General features: G+C 37.9%; 1 protein-coding gene and 1 non-coding gene across 2 annotated transcripts; one reads left to right on the top strand and one right to left on the bottom strand.

Annotated features, from left to right (window-relative positions):
- Positions 1-4,208: 4,208 nt before the first annotated feature.
- On the bottom strand, positions 4,209-4,688 carry LOC145095655 (uncharacterized). Its single transcript, XM_079033495.1, has one exon. It carries the CDS (start codon positions 4,686-4,688, stop codon positions 4,209-4,211), a length of 480 nt encoding a protein of 159 aa, XP_078889621.1.
- A 992-nt stretch (positions 4,689-5,680) lies between these two features.
- LOC145096645 (small nucleolar RNA R71) lies at positions 5,681-5,786 on the top strand. The gene has a single exon (XR_013704018.1). It is a non-coding gene; the product is annotated as a small nucleolar RNA R71 (small nucleolar RNA).
- The last annotated feature ends 15,077 nt before the right edge of the window (positions 5,787-20,863 follow it).

Below are 20,863 nucleotides of genomic sequence, written 5' to 3'. Positions count from 1 at the left end.
ATTCATTTAATGCATCCCTCCGATTACATCCCCAATAGTCTTTCTTAACCTCGAGGTATTTTTGCTTAAACTCCCAAGCATACATATGGGAAAATAACCTAGAAAAAAAAATTACAATAAATACTAATAACTTGGGAAATTTCATTATTCTTGAGTCTTCGAATTCTAAACTATTTTTAATATTTCTTGATCTTCATGGCTTTGTAGACTCTTATTCCCTCAAATTTTTGCAATTTTTTTTTCTATTTTTTGTATCTTTTTTTTTTACTTTTAAACTTTTTTTTCTTTTCACCTTTTTCACTCAAAATTAAAAATCCTAGAAAAACATATGCTTAAGCATGGGAACTTAACTTCAACCCTTATTGGTTAGAGGTATTAGTTTATGGTGCAATGACTACATAAGCTCTCCTGGATACATTTTGGTACACGATGCTAAATATATTATGTCCCTCAAGCTAGGCTCGGTCGTGTTTTCGTTCAATGATTTCACTAGGACAGGGAAGCCACAAATACACTATAACATATATTGGCTCAAATAAACATCAAACCTCACTTCGGATCGTCCCACACAACACTAGAAACCTAGGTTTCATTATAATTTTTTTAACAAGATTCAATTTAAGATTATTATTTCAAATCTTTCTAATAACTTTTTAGATCCTAGTCATTTTTCATTATTTTTTTATCAGTATGCTTGCATTACTATATTCGACCCCCACCCCACACTTAATTGATACAATGTCCTCATTGCATACTTAAACAATTAAAGAACATAAAACTAAAAAGGATGAGAAATTGGAATAGACTCCCTTGAGATAGTAGTGGAGAGATTAAATTTTGAATCTTGTGTGTAAAAGCTTGGACATCTCGTAATATCGGAAACAGAACTTTTGGACTCTGTTTGTGTGAATGTAAATATGCCGAAACAAAATAAACCAAAGAACCATCTTCAAAAATTGTGTAGAACCTCAGCCTCGACGCAGGATAACAACGCCAAGTCGTGGTGTTGAGTAAGAAATCGTCATCGTGAAAAAAAAAACCACGACGTGGCCTAGTGATGCCACGTCGTAGGTATAGGTCTAATGGAATTTAGTCATGATAAAAATAAACTCCACCGCATGGATATGATAGCCACGTCGTGATGACTTCTCAGAACGTCATTAAGAGCAAAAATTATGAGTCGTTTCTTCTTAATGGCTGAGGACCTTTCCCGACCTTTTTCTTCTGTAACATTCCTTTAAATCTCTTTTCTTCACCTAGTGGTGACCCCACACTTATTCAAAAAATGGTCTTAAATTATAATATTAGAAAATCTCACGGCTTTTGCATCAATTAAGCTCCTTCACTTCTTCACTTTTGTTCAAAACTACAAAATTAGATTAAAAGACTACAGAAACACATAACCTTCTAGTTAAACTAAAATAAAGACAAAACAAAAAATTAAAAGAAAATGAAAAAGAAAAGAAAATGCAAACTCTCAAAAATCATGTTGCCCCCCGAGAAGCGCTTCTTTTTTTTTATGAGGAGTCGTGAGCCAATCTCATGTCCACTCTACGTTATTGCAGTTGGGAGTGAGATCTTACTTTTGAAACATCCTAAAAATACGGTCCAAAATTTTCATTTTTAATTTATTAATAAAACCATAGTAACCCAAATAATCTAATAAAAACATAAGTGATAGTATCTCAAAACATCATATCAAACACTGTATCAAAATCACATGTCCAAATACCAGAGTAAATCATCACGGGCTAAACGTTGTGGTGTGTGCAATGCAGTCATCCCGAGCTCTTCCCCTTACTAGCGGAAGTATATGAAACCAAAACTTAAAACTATAAGCATGAATCTTAGTGAGTCTCCCCAAACTACCACATATCATACACATAATCACATAAACAAATAACTTGGGCCTAGCCCACTAAATCGGGCCCCACCCGGCATCAAACCGAAATCCGGCATCAAGACCCGCCCGACATCGAGCCCCACTCGGTATCAGATCGAAATCCGGCATCGGTCCCCATCCATCATCGAGCAAAGCTCGGTATACAAAAGCATAATAACGAATACATATAAAGATAAACCCATAACATAAGCATATAAACATTCCTCGGGCTTGCCTAGGCATCAGACCGAAGTCCGGAAACATTTAAACAGACACATGCAAGAATCACGAAGACATCGAACATACAAACATTCATCGGCCTTGCCTCGGCATTGGACCGAAGTATGGAAACATATAAACCTACATTGGGCACAACCCGTCATCAAACCTTAGTCCGGCATATACTAACATACATAAACAAGCTTGCATTGGTGTCATCGACCCGTTCCTACTCGACGAAAACTCACCTCGCAAAGCTGACTGCGAAATCTCGTGGTGAGGAATCTCTAACGGTTGCTCCAACGACTCCTTAGCTATCATTATTAAAATAACACTTCGTCAAAATAAAATAATCCCTCTTAGGGTAAAATGACCATTTTACCCCTCGTCAAAGTCAACATTCTAGGTTGACTCAACTTACCGAGTTGACCCATCAACTCGCCGAGTTCTATAAATCAGAAACCATGAAATCGCGATCCAACTCGTCAAGTCATCCCCCTGACTCGCCGAGTTCCCTTGCTACTCGTAGTCATCATAAATCGGGTCAATTCGTCGAGTCCCTCCTCAGACTCGTCGAGTTCTACCCTATTTAGAATCGGAATAAATCGACTCAACTTGTCGAGTTCCTCTACGGACTCGACGAGTTCCTTATTTTGTTTGGGCCCTCTTAATGGATTAAGCTCCTACTCTACAGTTCTAAGCTTCATGCTTCTCATATACTTTGAAAATGTCCTTTTAAGGGTAAAGTTTCCAACTTTACCCATTAATACCTTTACTTAATGTGTTTAGCTCAAACCCTAACTCTTTAGGACCTAGAACTTGGTCCACAAACCATCCATACTCCAAACTAAAGCATACGAATAGAGATCTAGACCCTAAACACTAGATGAACACGTAAAGCTTCCACCTTTCTCTCCATGCATGGCCTTTTAGAGCTTAAAAGGCCAAAATGACATCCTATAGCTTGCATGGGGCTTCAATGGCCATAAAGTTTGCACCTTTATGCCATGAAAGCCCTCCATGGTTCTAGATCTGATGGTTTGCTCCCTTGGGACGTCCATATACCAAAGATCAAGCTTCTTGGACCAAAAACCCAATAAAAGTGATAGAGAAGAGATCCAAGAAATCATTAATCAAGTTTGAGACTTGCTTACCAGAAAATGTTGAGAATGAAATGAAGTTGTTGGATCTAATACCTCCTTCTTGAGTCGTCAAGCTTCACCTTCTTCCACAAGCTTCACATGCACAAGATTTCTATCAAAAATAACTCACAAGCTCACACAATGCATTAAGGTTTCGAGATCTAGGTTTTGGGATTTGGAGGCTGGAAATGAGGTCAGTATGTGGGGATTAGGATGCTTGAATATAGTGTAAAACCCCAAAATTAGGGTTTCATTCTAGCAGCCCTGATCGTCGCGTTGGGGTTATCAAGTCGTCGAGTAGGTTACTTAAAACCTGCGTCACTTCTGGTCTCTACTCAACGAGTTTGGGTCTCCCAACTCGTCGAGTTGCTCTACAAAAATGAATAAATTATAGTTTAAATGTGTACCAGGAACCATGCATTACAACTTTTCTCCTTTTGCTCTTTCCACATACGCTTGTATGCTTGAACCCGTCGAATGTATGCTTTCTTCGAGTTTTCTTTCTTCTTTTGATCATTGTCTTCTTTATTTTTGCGTTTCATTCCCCTATTTTTCCCTTTCATCTTCGTATTCTTCTTCTCATCTTCTTTATGATTTTTTTTGTTTAACTCTATCTTTGTAATTAATAGCTCCTTTAATTCTTCACCTATTTCTACGTCATTTATCGCACCATTATTACCCAAATCATCTTCTTATTCATCACTTACCTCTTCCACTTAAGACTTTGGTGTAGTGAACATGAACACCTCAAACATCATAGGAATTGAAGCTCTTGGTTTGGAACATTTTACTTTTGGCACATGAAATTTCTGCCAAACTATCAACTCTTCTTCCATCAATTTTTCAATCTCTCTTAACTTATTAAGGCTTTCTTCTTCCAAATTATTCATCCTTAGCAGTTCATTTCTTAACTCGTCATAACTCACTTTTGGATTCATTTCAAAAGTGATTTCTTCATCTTCTACTCAAAGTGTGAGCTTTGTGTCATGAATGTCAACAAGGGCCCTTACGGTACTCAACAATGGTCTTCCCAAAATTATGGGAAGGTCTTCGTCTTCTTTCATGTCCAATACCAGAAAATCAATTAGAAAAATAAATTTCCACACTTTCACCAACAAATCCTCAATGATTCCATGTGGGTTAATGATTAAGTGATCCGCCATTCGAAGTGCCATATTTGTGTTTTGGAGACTCGGTAGACTGAACGTCTTGTAGAAAGCATATGGTATAAGATTTATGTTTGCCCCCCAATCGGCTAAAGCTTTCATGGAAGTGGAATTGTCAAATTCACAAGGCAAAGTTATTTGGATTGGATCTCCCATTTTGATTGGCAAACCATTGATGATTGCAGCTGAACAAGACTCGTTTAGCACAATTGTAGATGCTTTCTCCAATTCTCTTTGATTAGTCATCACATCTTTAGAAAACTTAGCAAGCTTGGACATAGATTTGAAGAAAGAAGTGTTAATTTCAAGAGATAGCATAGGTTCCAAGAATTTCTTCTATTCCAACTCCATATTATGCTTAATGGTCGAGTTGGGAATGGTAAAGGAGGCTGATACAAATTTAAAGGAGAAGAATTTTGATTCGCCAGTAACTACGACGTGACAAGGTCACCACGACGTGGTGAATCATCAGAATGGGACTCGAATTTTTCTTTTTATGCTTCGGAATTCTCTTCTTCCAAATACGAATTGGGCTTCTTAGTAGCTTTATCATGGATCATTAACTTCTTTTCAGTGTAAATTGGCATTATATGAGGTTGTGATTTTGGGTCAGGATTTCTAGGTGGTAACCTTTCATTAACAAGTTTCGTTAATTGGCCTAGTTGGGTCTCAATGTTGTTTATGGAACCTTGATGATTTCTTACATTAGCATCAGTAGTATCGTGCCTTTTTTCAAAGTCTTCCATAACCTATTAAGTATTGATTCAAAATCCAATTTCTTATCGGGCGTTGGTTGTTCTTTTTGGTAGTAGCCTCGACTGGTTTGTCTATATTTCTCTTCCTTTTTCCTCTTGTACTCGTCATAAGGAAACCACTCCTTTTTTTGCTTTCTCCATTATTCATCATATTTGTCACCACTAGAGTAAAACATTGTGCTCATCTGAATCACAATCCTTCGTTAAATATGGTCCATGGCAATTCTCACATCCAACTTTTATGGCATGTATAGATTGATCCAATTTCATCATTCTCTTATCCACATTCTCCAATTTAGCAATGATTGCAGCCATGTTCTCATTACCTTCATCTCCTTTACCTCTAGTAACATCTTCTCTTGGGTTATGATATTCACATGACTGCTTTGCAAATTTCTCAATTAACTCTTTAATAGTGGTCGGTTCTTTCTTTGTCATGGGTCCTTGAGAATCAAGAAGTTGTCTCATTGTAACATTCACCCAAACATAGAAAATAACGCTTCTTATTGGACATTTAGATCATGTGACGACAACTCCTAAGCAAGCCTTTGTATCTCTCACATGCTTCATATAAGGACTCGCCATTGTTTTGTTGGAAATTAGCAATATTCTTTTTGAGTTTAGATATCTTTGAAGGCGGCCTGAATTGATCAATGTAGGCTTCACAAAGATTTTCCCAAGTAGTAATGGATTCAGGTACGAGTGATTTCAACCAAACTTTAGCTTGGCCAATAAATGTCATCGGAAGCATCCTATGTAACCCTGATTTTCGTGGCATGTTTGGAACGTTGAAGTAGTTTGCAATGTCCTTTACTACATCGATGTGTTTGAATGTGTCTTCATATTCTTTCACAGAAAAAGGTATGTCCTTGAGTATTGATAGAATGCGCCCCTTGAGCTCAAAACTTCTTTCAGCTGGAATCTCGAGCGGCACAAGCCTTAGTCCATTATCCTCACGGGTCTGCTTCTTGTAATCTATCATAGTCATTCTTGTGATGTCTGACATTTCTTCAACCTTGCTTTTTATCTCGTCTTCTAAACTTCCTTCAATAGATGTTTCTAGCTCGGATCCTACTTCCTTCTTGCCTGAAGTCTTTTCAAAAAGTTTCAATTTTTAACCTTGAAATGTATTGCTAGATTCGCCAACCTTCTTGTCTTTCTTCTTGTGAAAAGCTGATTCTGGATTTGTCAATGGTGGAATTATTGGAGTGTTAGATCCTTGGGTCATAAATCACTAAAACAAAAAAAACAAAAGATGTAAAACGAATACAAATAAATAAACTAAAGATTAACTGAAACATAACCATGACATGGAAAACATGACCACGATATGGTGGTTGCTCAGACAGAAAAGTAATTGCAAAAAAAACTTTTTACGGTTTTTACCCCACAAAAAGGGTCAACTAACTAAAAGCAATGAAACTAAAAATCAAATAAGTCGTTCCCCATCAACAGTGCCAAAACATTTTATGTGGGCAAAAATGCATACATGTTTTAAATTTCTAACCTAACTAACTTAATTAATATATGCACCTATTGGTACTGCACCTAGTCAGATTATATAACAGCTTGGGTAAGTCAAGTGTCGAACATAGGGAATAGAATTTATTAATTAATATAACTAATTCTAATTAAACTAAGAAGACAACAAAATTAGGGGTTCTTACTGATTTCCCCTTATCCTATGGTTGATCTCTAGTGGATTAAATATTCTTATTACGATTTTGTTAACTAGCTATTGTGATCAAATATCTATACATACCAATATATGAATTATAATGCAATGATCAAGCACTAGTTAAACACTAAATCAATAAAAAGCACAAATTGGACTATGAATGATAGTAGTTACTTTCTGATGATCAAGTTAGCACAAATTAAGATTAATTATGCTCTCTAAAAAAGTTAAATTTACTAGTTTTAATTACTTTATCTAAGATGCGATTAATCATGGCTCTAATTATTTAGTGATCATAAACAATTAGGTGATAAATTCATGCAATTAGAATGATCAACTATCACACAGAACTTGATTAATAAGAAATAAAAACTAGAACTAAAACATGTTAGGGTTTAATTATCAAACACAATTAAAATCAACATATGTCATCCATAAATTGAAATCAACACATAAGGATTAGGTTTATCTTCACCAAACAGAAGCATAAGGTTTTTAGCCTCTCATAATAGCAGAAAAACACACAAAATCCATACCAATAAGACTGGACATGCATATGCTAGCAAACCGATAAGATCTATGTAGAATTATTCTATATTTCTTCAACTCTTGAACTCCAATAGATTCTAGATCTTCTCCAAGGTTACCAAATGGTTTTTGTCATAATCCTTCTCAGAAAATCGGTTGTAAGTCTCTACATTAGAGCTAATAACCAGATATATATAATTTCCGTATATTTGGCCACCACGGCGTGGTTAAATGGCACCATGTTGTGGTCTTCATAGATATCTTGCATTCTCAAAGTCAACACACTGGTCGAGAATTTTCCATTCGCCACATCATGGTGGATGATCACCATGTCGTGGTCTTCTATCTGCAAGCCTTCTTTGTCTTATTTTGCCTTAGCTCATTCATTCCTACTTCCAGCTCCTTATTTGCTTCCTTTTTATATCGAGTATGTCTTTGCTACTACAAAAAAAGATTTCAAACATAATAAGTACCTTATGTCTCAAAATAAAGATAATTGTAGCTAAAAGTATTACAAATGTGTACAAAATACATGACTAAATATGCACATCAACCATTATTTCAAGTCATTATATACTAAAAAAAATCATATCCATTTTTATCATTATTTTGCATTCTTATATGCAATCCCTACCCAACACATATTTGATGCAATGTCCTCATTGCATGCTTAAGCAATAAAAGAACATACAAATAAAGAGCGAGATTCGAACAGACTTCCCTAGGATAGTTTTGGTGAGATCGAATTGTGAAACTTGTATGGAAGACATCTCGTATAATTTGTTGGAAAAACAGTACTTCTAGTCCTTCTTCTCATTAATTTAAATCTGTCGGATTAAAATTAACCAAAAACCATTTTCAATAAGTTTGTTGAGTTGGGCCATGACATGGAAGTGGTGGCCACATCGTGGGGATGTGTCTGATAGAATTCAGTCGCGATAAAAATAAATGCCAAAGTGTGGAGATTATAGCCACATCATGGGGGATTCTCATAATGTCTTTTAGAGTGACAATATGATGTGTATTCACTTCTTAATGGCTTAGGACCATTCTCGAACCCTCATTTCTCTAAAATTCTTCCAAAATCTTCACGTCATCAAGTTGGAACCCCACATATATTCAAAAATATGATCTTGATTGCAATCTTCCAAAATGTCACAGCTTTTTGCAATTAAGCTCCTTCATTGCTTTCACTTTCTTAACACTGCAAAAATATGATCAAAGGACTAAAGAGACACATCATCATTTGGTTAATAAAAAATAAACTAATCAACAAAAACTAAAAATAAAAAAACGAATGAAGATGCAAACTCTAAAAAAATGTCGGGTTGCCTCCTGACAAGCGCTTCTTATTGAGGAGTCATGAATCGGATACCCTCCCACTCTATGTTGTTGCAAGCGGGAGTGGAATATCCCACTTCTCATTTTTGATCTTTGATCTTCTCTTGTACGCTTGTACTCTCCTTATGTACGCCTTTCTTGAGTTTTCCTTTTTATTTTGATCGGCTCTTTCTTTGTGTTTTCGTTTCAACCATTTGCTTTGCCATTTTTCTCCTTTTTGTTCTCGTTCTTCCACTTCCACTTTGTCAATGATTAGATTGTTTTCCTCTTTTTCAATCTCCTCCTTGCTTATCTCTTCATCATTATCCGAATCAAATTATTCTTCTTCTATTGATTCATCCACTTGAGCCTTTGGATAATGAACGTGAATACTTCAAAAATCACTAGAATTGAAGCTCTAGGCTTGGTAAGCTTGGTTTTTCATGTTAAGGATTTTCCCAAGATTTCAACTCTTCCTCCATCATCTTCTCTATCTCATTTAACTTGTTTGGATCTTCTTTTATTATTTTACCATCCACATCATTCACCTCTAGCATCTCAACTAAAGGTTCTTCATTATTCACTTCTTGGTTCATCTCAAAGGTGATTTCTTCGTCTTCTACATGAAGCGTGAGCTTAGAATCATGGATGTCAACAACTACTCTTGCGGTATTCAAGAATGGTCTTCCCAAGATTATGGGAAGGTCTTCGTCTTCTTTCATGTCCAACACCACAAAATCCACTATAAAAATAAATTTCCCAACTTTCACCAATAAATCTACCACCAATCCAAACATGGAAAACCAAAATTTTAGCTCACACTCATCCCCCCCCCCCCAACTCAAGCCCTCCCTAGGCTCATAACAACCCGTCATCATCTGATTCAAATTCCAACACCTACCCATTCCCCCACCTTCGATAGAACATCCAATCAGTAATCGTTCCAAGAGTGGTATACAAAAACCAAACCCAAAATATTCCCTCTATACCAATAATATTTCTCCATTTCCTTCTAGTCATAAGTCTGTTCTTCTTGATAAAAATTGGAATTGTGCTATGAAAAGTGAATATGATGCTTTACTTAAACAGGATACATGGGATTTGGTTCCTAGACCATCTAATACTAATGTTATTGGTTTTCATGGACACAAGTTTAACTTAGATGGTTCTCTCAAACGATACCAGGCTCGACTCGTTATTAATGGTAAATCCCAATCGTTATTAATGGTAAATCCCAATAGGTAGGTGTCGATTGTGATGAAACCTTCAGTCACGTGGTCAAACCCGCAACCATACGAATTGTTTTAAGTCTTGCTCTAAGTCATCAATGGTCGGTTCACCAACTTGATGTTAGAATTACATTCCTTCATGGAACTCTTAATGAAGTTGAATACATGCATCAACTATCGGGGTTTTCTAATCCATATTTTCTTGGTTATATTTGTAAGCTACGCAGATCACTTTATAGTTAAAAGCAAGCACCACGGTCATGGTATCAGTGGTTTTCGCATTACTTATTGTGCATCGAGTATGTGTGTAGCAAAAGCGACACATTGTCACACCCCCGAACCAGACGACGGAAACGTCCGAGGGCTATTGTGACTCAATTGAATATCATCACAATTATTATACATGAATCATAACATCATTCATCACCATGCATTGTAATATTAAAACTGATATTGTTTACATTCAGTACATTGTTTTAAACATTACATTTCCATAACTTAAACCGTTCGATACTAATTTAAACAAAACACCATGACATCACTGGATACATATTCTTCAATTTACCTGTTACCTGAGAATACAAGTATTTTGGAAAAACGTCAACATATGAAATATTGGTGAGTTCATAAGTCATGTTTGAAAAATAATGATTTTTGTGTAGTTTGAAAACCCAGAAAATCCGATATTTTCTAAAACGAATATTATATATAAGAAAAAGTGTGGAGATCCGTAGTATGCTTGTCGATTTTTGTAAACGTGTATAATTGTTAAACCTTGTATACATCACTTAGGTAAAAGTGTTGGACTTCCCGGGAAAACCCGATGTTTTCCTCATACATAAAATTTCGTGTCTTGTTATTGTTATATCGATACGACAATTGTTTCCGATAATTCCAGGTGACATTGGATTAATTATGGGTTGTGATTCGTTATAATCACGCATTAATGAAGATGACTAGTTTATAACTATCAAATACAAACGATCCCTTAGGCTTCGTCCGTACTACTCACTTAATCCAACCACCCTGACTTCTCATAGCCCCACAACCGAGGAGAAAGGAAGGTACGAAGCCCCCATTATTTTCATAAGTCGTTCAAGGCTATCGGGAATGCGAAAGGCACTTGGCCCGACTCGCATTTGACTTCTCGACTTTGCTAGCAGTACCAATGGGCCCTTGGGGCCCAACAGCACAATAAACCTATTGAAAGTCCTTTTACATGGAATTAGGTCATAGAAGGCCCAATAACATGTAAGCGCGTTCCCTTCGGGCCTAAAGATCATGTTATTGGGCTAGCTAGGCCCAACAAGCACGATATGAAACTTTCAAGCCCAAAGATTGAATATTGACTTCTCGTAAATTTCACGTGTTTATTGAAGTACTATTGTTTATTGATTTTTGATTCGTTATTGATTCGAGACCGAATCAATTCGTTTGGTAACGATATTGGTGTTGAAAGTGCATTTATTATTATGTTTCCCCAGTAGTCGTGGTGCTTGTATTTTATCTTAAGGGATTTATTTGTTTAAAAGTAAGAGTTTACCTTTTTATGACCCTTCCTAGATAAAATTTACACTTTTAATCCATTATATAGAAGATTTTCCATTTTAGTCCTTAACCCATTTTTCTTGACACTTTAGTATCAAAACTTATTGAAAACACATTTTCAGCTCAGATTTACTTGATAAACAGCTTAAGTCCTTCAAAAATGAAGTTTTCTCGGTTGGAACCCTCATTTTCGCAAACTTTACAGTTTTGGCCCAAAATGGAAATTTTTTGCATTTTTGATCCTTTTTTACTTTGAAAAACATTTTTGACCTTTGAAATGGTTTTAATACACTTGTAATCCTCTGTTTTGTAGAAAGTTACTTTTCCAGCCCCGCAATTTCAAAAATCTCGCAATTTGGGGCTTACTGGGCCGAAAAGCCCATTTTAGCCCATTATGTTCAAAAATTACATTTTAAGCCCCTCAAAAGTGTTGATATTCAGAAAATATATATTAGAAACTGTTTGGACTCTTTTCAACCTCCAGAAATTATCATTTGTCGTTTTGGGCCCTTAGTTTTGTATTTTTGACAATTTGAGCCCAAAAATGTGTTTTAAGTCCAAAAATGTTCATTCTAACCAAATAAACTATTTTTCTTGACTTGATTAGTGTAAAATGATATAAGTTATGTTTAGTTCATTCCTCATATTGTAGATCTCGGTTTTTAGGCTCTTTTTGGCTAACATATTCATCACAAAACACATAAGATCATACATACAAGCATAAAAATCGCACAAGGCATACAATTACTCATAGATCTACACATTTGCTTGTATTCTCCCCCACAAAAACTCATAAAAACCGAAAAAGAGGGGGTATGAAGCTCACCTTGAGTTGTTGTTTCGGTTTTGAAGAAGATTGGAAGGAGTTTGATGTTGTTTTCGGCCCTAACAAGCCTTCCTTTGATGACTTTGAACTTAGAGGGTTTCTAAGAGAGTGATCATGATTTTTGCATGGATTAGAAAGAGATTTTTGATAACACAAAGAAACTAGATCATAGATCCAAGCATGATCTTACCTTACATGAAGAATTTGTGGAAATATCTTCTTGAAAAACCTTCTAAATTTCAAGATCTTGATGAAGAGTGGAGGGAGTTTCCTTGAGAGATTTGTGAGAGAATTGTGTGTGTGTGTGCTTGGAATCGGCCGAGCACAAGAGAGAGGGAAAGAGAGAGATCTTGAAGTGATGTGTGCATGGAAACATGGGATAAGATGCATGGAAGACCATAATGTAAAAATGAGGTGGCCATGAGAAGTCAACTCTCCCTTTTTACTTGGGCTTGGGCTGAGAATTAGAGAGGAAGAGAAAAGAATTTGGGCCTTGTATGCTTAAGCCTTTTTCATGGTTATGTTAAGTGATGTTTGGTCCAAATAACAATAAATAGGATTCTTATGACCTATTAGGGCTACATTAGGTTAATTTTGGCCCAAAATGGTTCATATAATTAATTTATTTCATTCTAGGCCCAATATGGCCCAAAATATTGAAATAAATGGAAGTGGGTCCAGTTAGAGCCCATTTAAGAGTTCTAAGCCCAAGATGGTCAAATTGGAAGCTTATTGGTCCATTGGGCCCAATAAGAAATTCCTAGTCCAAAATGGACTTAAACAAGAACTCCTAGGGTTTCCAATTGCTTATTGACTACTTGAAATGCTTGCATGGGGTGTTTGTTTGAAATTTTGTTGTCATAGAGTATGCATCATACATGCTCTTATGTCTTAGATTCACAATTTGACTTAAGTGTTGTAGTTACAAGGCACAAAAATTTCTAGTTGTGACATCATCCCCCCGTTAGAGGGAATTTCGTCCCGAAATTCTTTTGAAAGCTAGATTTGAGAATGCTAGAATGGGTGAGGGTACTTTTGCTTCATTTGGTCTTCGCGTTCCCACGTGAATTCTAGCCCACGCTTCGCGTTCCACCGTACTTTCACGATCGGGGTGCGACTTTGTTTAGTACGCTTCACCTCCCTGTCCATGATTTCGACTGGTTCTTCAACGAACAGGAGATTCTCGTTGATTTCAATCTCGTCAAGGGGAATGATGAGAGTTTCATCTGATAGCCCCTTCTTTAGATTGGAAACATGGAACACAGGGTGTACACTGCTTAGCTCAGCGGGTAGCTGCAGTTTGTACGCCACTGGACCTATTCGGGCAACGATCTCGAAAGGTCCAATGTATCGTGGGTTCATTTTTCCCCGTTTTCCGAAACGAATGACCCCCTTCCATGGTGAAACTTTTAACAGCACTCGATCCCTGACCTGAAACTCTAAGGGCTTTCGCCGTTTATCAGCGTAGCTCTTTTGTCGGTCGCACGATGCTTGTAGTCGGGCTCTGATTTGAACTATCTTTTTCGTGGTTTCACGTATGATCTCTGGTCCCGTTAACGCCTTGTCCGATGCCAGTTTCTTTGCTAGCTGGGTGTCGCCCACCTCAGCCCAACACAACGGTGACCTACACTTACGTCCATATAGTGCTTCGAGAGGAGCGACTTTGATGCTCGAATGATAACTGTTGTTATAGGAGAATTCAACTAAGGGTAAGTGGGTATCCCAAGACTTCCCAAAATCTATCACACATGCGCGAATCATGTCTTCGAGCGTATGGATGGTTCGTTCGCTTTGACCGTCCATTTGTGGGTGATAAGCGGTGCTCATGTCGAGATAGGTTCCAAGTGCTTTCTGAAGTGATTGCCAAAAACGTGAAGTGAATCTACTGTCTCTATCTGAGATAATAGACACTGGTACTCCGTGAAGTCTCACGATTTCCCGAATGTATAATTGTGTCAGTCTCTCCATTTTGTAGGATTCTTTTATTGGCAGGAAATGGGCGGATTTCGTCAGTCGGTCAACTATTACCCATATGGTGTCTAATCCATCTGACGTCTTGGGTAGCTTGGTCACAAAGTCCATAGAAATCCCTTCCCATTTCCACTCGGGGATCAGCGGTTGCTGTAATAACCCCGAGGGCTTCTGGTACTCCACCTTTACTTTGACACAAGTAAGGCATTTGCTGACATAGGTGGCAATTTCTGCCTTCATGTTAGGCCACCAATAATGTTGTTTAATATCCAAGTACATCTTGTCCGAACCGGGATGGATGGAGTATCGCGTCTTGTGAGCTTCATTCATGACTACCTCCCTAAATCCTCCGAGTTTAGGGACCCAAATACGGTTCATGAAATAGTATACTCCATCCTCTTTTACTTCTAGATTCTTCTCCATTCCGCGGAATGCTTCGCTTGCTCTGGTTTCCGTCTTCATGGCATTTGACTAGGCTACCCCGATCTGAGTGGTTAGGTGAGATTGGATGGTTATTGAGAGAGTTTTCGCACGACGATTAGAGTACTCCTTCCGGCTCAAGGCATCAGCTACCACGTTGGCCTTGCCCGAGTGGTACTTGATTTCACACTCGTAATCGTTTAATAGTTCAACCCATCTTCGTTGCCTCATATTCAGCTCTTTCTGATTCAAGATGTGTTGGAGACTTTTGTGGTCCGTGAAGATGGTGCACTTCGTACCATAAAGGTAATGCCTCCAAATCTTCAGAGCAAAGACCACCGCTCCCAATTCTAGATCATGGGTTGTATAATTTACTTCGTGTGTTTTTAATTGGCGGGATGCGTAAGCTATCACTCTTCCACGCTGCATGAGAACGCAACCTAAACCCTGATTCGACGCGTCGCAGTAGACCATGAAATCTTCTGTTCCCTCTAGTACAGATAGTACCGGGGCACTGCAAAGGGCTTGCTTCAGGGTTCGGAATGCAACTTCTTGTTTGTCCGTCCATTTGAATGGTACACCCTTTTGTGTAAGCGAGGTAAGTGGCTTGGCGATCTTCGAGAAGTTTTGAATGAACCTCCTATAGTAGCCTGCTAGGCCTAAGAATTGGCGGATTTCTGTGGGTGTCATCGGGACTGCCCATCCTTTGATGGTTTTGACCTTAGAAGGATCCACATGAATTCCTTCCCGACTAACAATATGACCTAAGAAGTTCACGCTACGGAGCCAGAACTCACACTTAGAGAGTTTTGCGTATAGCTTTTCCGTTCGCATGGTTTCTACGATTTGTCGGAGATGTTGGCCATGCTCTTCTTCACTTTGGGAATAGACTAGAATGTCGTCAATGAAGAAGATGACAAAGTTGTCGAGGAATGGTCGACAGATTCGGTTCATCAGGTCCATAAATGCGGCAGGGGCATTTGTTAGACCGAAGGGCATTACAACAAATTCATAATGTCTGTAACGAGTTCGGAAAGCGGTTTTGGGAATATCCTCTTCCCGGACCTTGAGCTGATGGTACCCGGATCGTAGATCTATCTTAGAATAGTAACTAGCCCCTTGGAGCTGGTCAAATAGATCTTCAATTCGTGGGAGTGGATAGCGATTTTTGACGGTGAGCTTGTTTAACTCTCTGTAATCGATGCACATTCTAAAAGATCCGTCCTTCTTTTTGACAAAGAGGACCGGAGCTGTGACAACCGTCAAATTCTGGTCAATTCAAAGTCAACTTAAGTCAACAAGTCAAACCGTTCAACTCAACTAACACTTGTGTACTATGGCTTACGTTATGTAATTACTAAACAACTCGCTATTCTAATGAGAGATCATAAATCGAAAAGTACGTACATCTAGATCTCTTTAACCTAAAACTGTGGTAGGTGACGAGCCAAACCGATAAAACAATGTTACATACACATCGGGAGTGTGTAAGATCCTTAAACAAGGCTTAACGGGGTTTACGGACCTTGCATTGCGAAGCCGGACACTCAATAAGGTCACAAATGAAACCTCTCTCAATCGTTTCCACTTTATCTCTTCTTATCGAGAGTCTCTCCCAAATCTCTCTAAGTATGTGGAATCTCTCCCAAATATCTCCTTGTATGTGAAATCTCTCCAAGAATGTCAAATCTCTCCCAAATCTCTCTAAGTATGTGGAATCTCTCCCAAATATCTCTTTGTATGTGAAATCTCTCCAAGAATGTCAAATCTCTCCCAAATCTCTCTAAGTATGTGGAATCTCTCCCAAATATCTCTTTGTATGTGAAATCTCTCCATGAATGTCAAATCTCTCCCAAATCTCTCTAAGTATGTGAAATCTCTCCCAAATATCTCTTTGTATGTGAAATCTCTCCAAGAATGTGAAATCTCTCCCAAATCTCTCTCAAAAGTTTCCGTAACTTTTTGAAGTCATTAGGGTCATTCCGACCCTTAACCGGGTCAAAAACGGCTTAAAACGGGGCAAAAACGGACAAAAAGGGCTTAAGGACCCGAAACCCCTCTTAAGGACCCGAAACCCCTCTTAGGGCCGAAAGTCCTATTAGGGACCGAACCCTCCTGAGCCGAACCCAAACCTGCTGAGAACCGAACCCGAAGGGTCCTCTCGGGCCCGAACCTCGCATGCACACCCGAACCCGAAGGCTCCTGGAACCAAACCCGAAGGTACTGTTCACTTCGGTCTATCTCGCTTCTGACCCTTCACTTCCTGCTGACCCTCGCTTCCTTTCGCTTCGGACCCAGCATCAGAAGGGACCGAACCTTCGGCCCCCTTCCGAGAAGCTTCGCTGTTAGCCATTTTCTTTCCGGTTTTCGACTACGACTTCATTTTAGCTTCGTTTTTAATTGTTTTAATGCGGGATTTTCACTCAAAATTTTATTTTAACATATAAGGACCCATAATTATTAAATTGTCACGTTTTGAAGGATAAAACCTTATCCAAAAGAGTGGGTGAAGTACAAAAGGTGGAGTGTTGACTTTCCTTTATTTTATGACACAAGCAACCACCATACCTACTCCATGACTAACCCACACTCCTCGCCACCATACCTTGTCACTTCCTTGTCCTTTTTACCTCACTCACAAGCCATCCCCACGTTTTTGAGAGCTGGAAACTCAACCTCTCTCCTCATTTCTTTCACTTGCTCTCATTTCACCAAAAATCAAACACAACTTTTCTCTCAAACTTTTTCTCTCTATTTCAAGGCTCTAAGGCTGATTTTCAAGCTTTATTCTTCTCTTGGTAAGTATAATTCATCCTCCTTGTGATATTACACTTGATTCTACACAAATCATTGATTGCTTACACAAATATCGTCATATTTGTTGATTAGCTCCACAAATCTTCAAGCATCTCCTGAGTGTTCTTGAGTTGAACACTTCTTTTCTCAATCATCCATCTTCTGAAATCACTCAAGGTGAGTTCATACCCCTACATTTTCATGTTTTCTAAATTTTTTAGGGGGGTGGGGGGGGAATACAAGTTAAAACACCAAGAACATAACTAAACTTTTCTAACCGCCTTCATCAGAAAAGTTCAACTCCATTCACGGACTGTTTTGGACAACTTAACCATTTTAGTTTTCAAAATTGTTTTAGGTTCAAGTAGTTCCACTTCTTAGCTTTAAAATGACTACTTGCACATCTCCACACGATTTTTCTACAATTTATGGTGATTTTTACAAAACAGCCTGTCTTTTCAAACACAAATCCGGACCAGTCTGTGAATATGAGAATTTTAATACAAGTTAAAGGCTTCCAAAAATCATGATAAAAATTATGAGTAAACTAGACGCATTTTAGGAACTCTCAGAATTTACGGATCTAGTTTTCGACTTCGTATGATTTTTCTAAAACAGTGCAGAAAGGTTAAATTTAGTTAACAGCTTATAACTTTCAAAACACTTTGTAACATGTTGAGCAAAGTGTTAAATCTTTGATGAATTCATATATTACATGTATTTCTTGTAATGATATATTTATATTATAGGAAATTACTTACTGAATTTATAAGAATCCTCCATCATAACCATTAGTACAAAACAAAGCAAGATAAACATAGCTATATTGTACTATACATTTGACTTACATAGAAAGGGTTCTTATACACCACAAATAAACATACTAAACTATAATAAGTATAGTTAGGTTGCATATACATTTCAAACATTTTGATAAACTATAATAGGTATAGTTTATGATCATTTACATTACAAAAGGTTTTCACACGAATGGGGTACATTCCAAAGTACCGGCTTTTCATATAAAGGGGGTACATTCCAAAGTACCGGGTTTTCATATAAAGGGGGTACATTCCAAAGTACCGGGTTTTCATATGAATGGGGTACATTCCAAAGTATCGGGTTTCATATAAATGGGGTACATTCCAAAGTACCGGGTTTTCATATAAGTGGGGTACATTCCAAAGTACCGGGTTTTCATATAAGTGGGGTACATTCCAAAGTACCGGGTTTTCATATAAATGGGGTACATTCCAAAGTACCGGGTTTTCATATAAGTGGGATACATTCCAAAGTACCGGGTTTTCATATAAGTGGGGTACATTCCAAAGTACCGGGTTTTCATATAAATGGGGTACATTCCAAAGTACCGGGTTTTCATATAAGTGGGGTACATTCCAAAGTACCGGGTTTTCATATAAGTGGGGTACATTCCAAAGTACTGGGTTTTCATATAAATGGGGTACATTCCAAAGTACCGGGTTCTCACAAAATAGTTATTATATTTCATCTAGAATTGTTAGACTTCAACTATAATCGTTGAGCGTATATGCTAGAGTCGTATAAGAATCTGGTCTTGATTGGCTTAGAATTGGTGGTGCCCGCCTTACTTCTTGTTCCTCGTTGGGTTGTGGACCTAGGGTAGACCCACTATATTCAACGTTTTATCTAACTTAAATCCTATATAACTTATATACGCTGGATGATTATAGGGGAAATCTACGGGTCATTCCAGGGTTCATTAACACATCATATAGGAATATTCTGTTCACACTTAACTAAGAAAATATTGGATTTTCTGGAAATCAAACTCTATCGATTTTACAAGGAAAACGGTTTCTACTTCAAACAAAACTCTTATGAACTCACCAACTTAATTGTTGACACTTTTTCAAAACTACTTGTATTCTCAGGAAATCAGTGAAACAGGAAAAACTTTAGCGCTTTGAGGATGGGACGTTAAACCGTCAACAATTTATTTTTGTCATCATAATGTAATTGATTTTGAAACATGTAGACATATACTTTGGTGTAACTTTTTCAATTATATTTATGATGGTTGTATTTACTTTGAGCACTATTATACACGTTGTTGTGATACTGTACATGAAGTCCTCCACCCCCGGACGTTTCCGCCATCCTTGGCTTGGGGGTGTGACAGATTGGTATCAGAGCATTGTTTATAGTGAACTCAGTATATCGAACCACATAAGATATACAAACTATAAATGCAATGGGACTAGAGTCTCTGATTTAAAGTTTTCAAAACAACTATACTTTTAGAAATAAATAGCTTCTTATTAAAAGTATACATGCATGCATACATACTAAGGTCAGCATCATTCTATAACAAAACAAAAGTAATGATTGTTGGATATCACAGGTAAGCTCGGGGATGTATGGTCAGTCTTGGGAGTGGCATAGCCTGATCAACTATGCTAGTCCGAGGAGTAATTTGCACATGCCCAAGAATGGTTGTGATATGGCAACAAGTCTAAAAACTTACCAACACTACCACAATGAAATACCATAGGGGTATTTGGTGTTATTATAATTACTTATTTGAGAACTAACTAGATTTTTATCAATAGGTCAATAATTGCTTAGTGGATACATTAAAATTATATGTATTCAGGACGTCATAGACTTAGAATCTGTGGATCTTTGCTTTACTTCCTGTTCTCGTTGGATTGGGGATTTAGAGTTAGGGTCGCTTATTCGAAGGTCTATCCTGTCCCAAATACATATGACTAGTATGCACTAAACAATGTATTGAAGTACCTGATAAAGATCATCTTATAATTATCTAATTAGTACGTCTACTTAGTTATTTCTTATATCCCCATTTCTCGCGAAGATATCATGGCTGGACTGCATCCCCACGACGACCCATGCTACCCCAACCACGGCAATACTGAATGGCTCGGAGAGGATCCAGAGATTTATTACCCAATCCATGTGGATGGTCACCAAGCTAAAGGCTTTGCTGATGGTTCTGACTCCGACCCTGAAGTGGAGAACCTACCCTGATGGCCCTTGTTCCGAATCCTAACCCTCGTTCGATTTTTTTTCAAGGCCCGACGCCTCCTTGGGTAGAGTGCTTGGAAACCTAGAGCGAAGAGCAAGACCAACCTATGCCGTTTAATGGAGACCGAAGCTTCTACAACATAAGCGAAGGAAGCTCAGTAGATAGAATTCTTCCAATCCTGGTCCATAGCGTTGCCCGAAACGAGATTCATGGCAGAACAACTCTCCATTGTATCGCAGAGGTTGATGCAAATGCAAGAATACATACAATCCGCATCAATCGCCTTGAGCAAACTCGTGAAAAATATGAGAGAGACCACGAAACCCTGCTGCAAACACTGGCTGAAACACGTACC

Source organism: Lactuca serriola, chromosome 3 (genome assembly GCF_051521515.1).
Source record: "Lactuca serriola cultivar US96UC23 chromosome 3, Lser_US96UC23_V15, whole genome shotgun sequence".
NCBI lineage: Eukaryota > Viridiplantae > Streptophyta > Magnoliopsida > Asterales > Asteraceae > Lactuca > Lactuca serriola.
The sequence above is the reverse complement of the archived record's forward strand: the minus strand, read 5'-3'. Positions and strand labels throughout refer to the sequence as shown.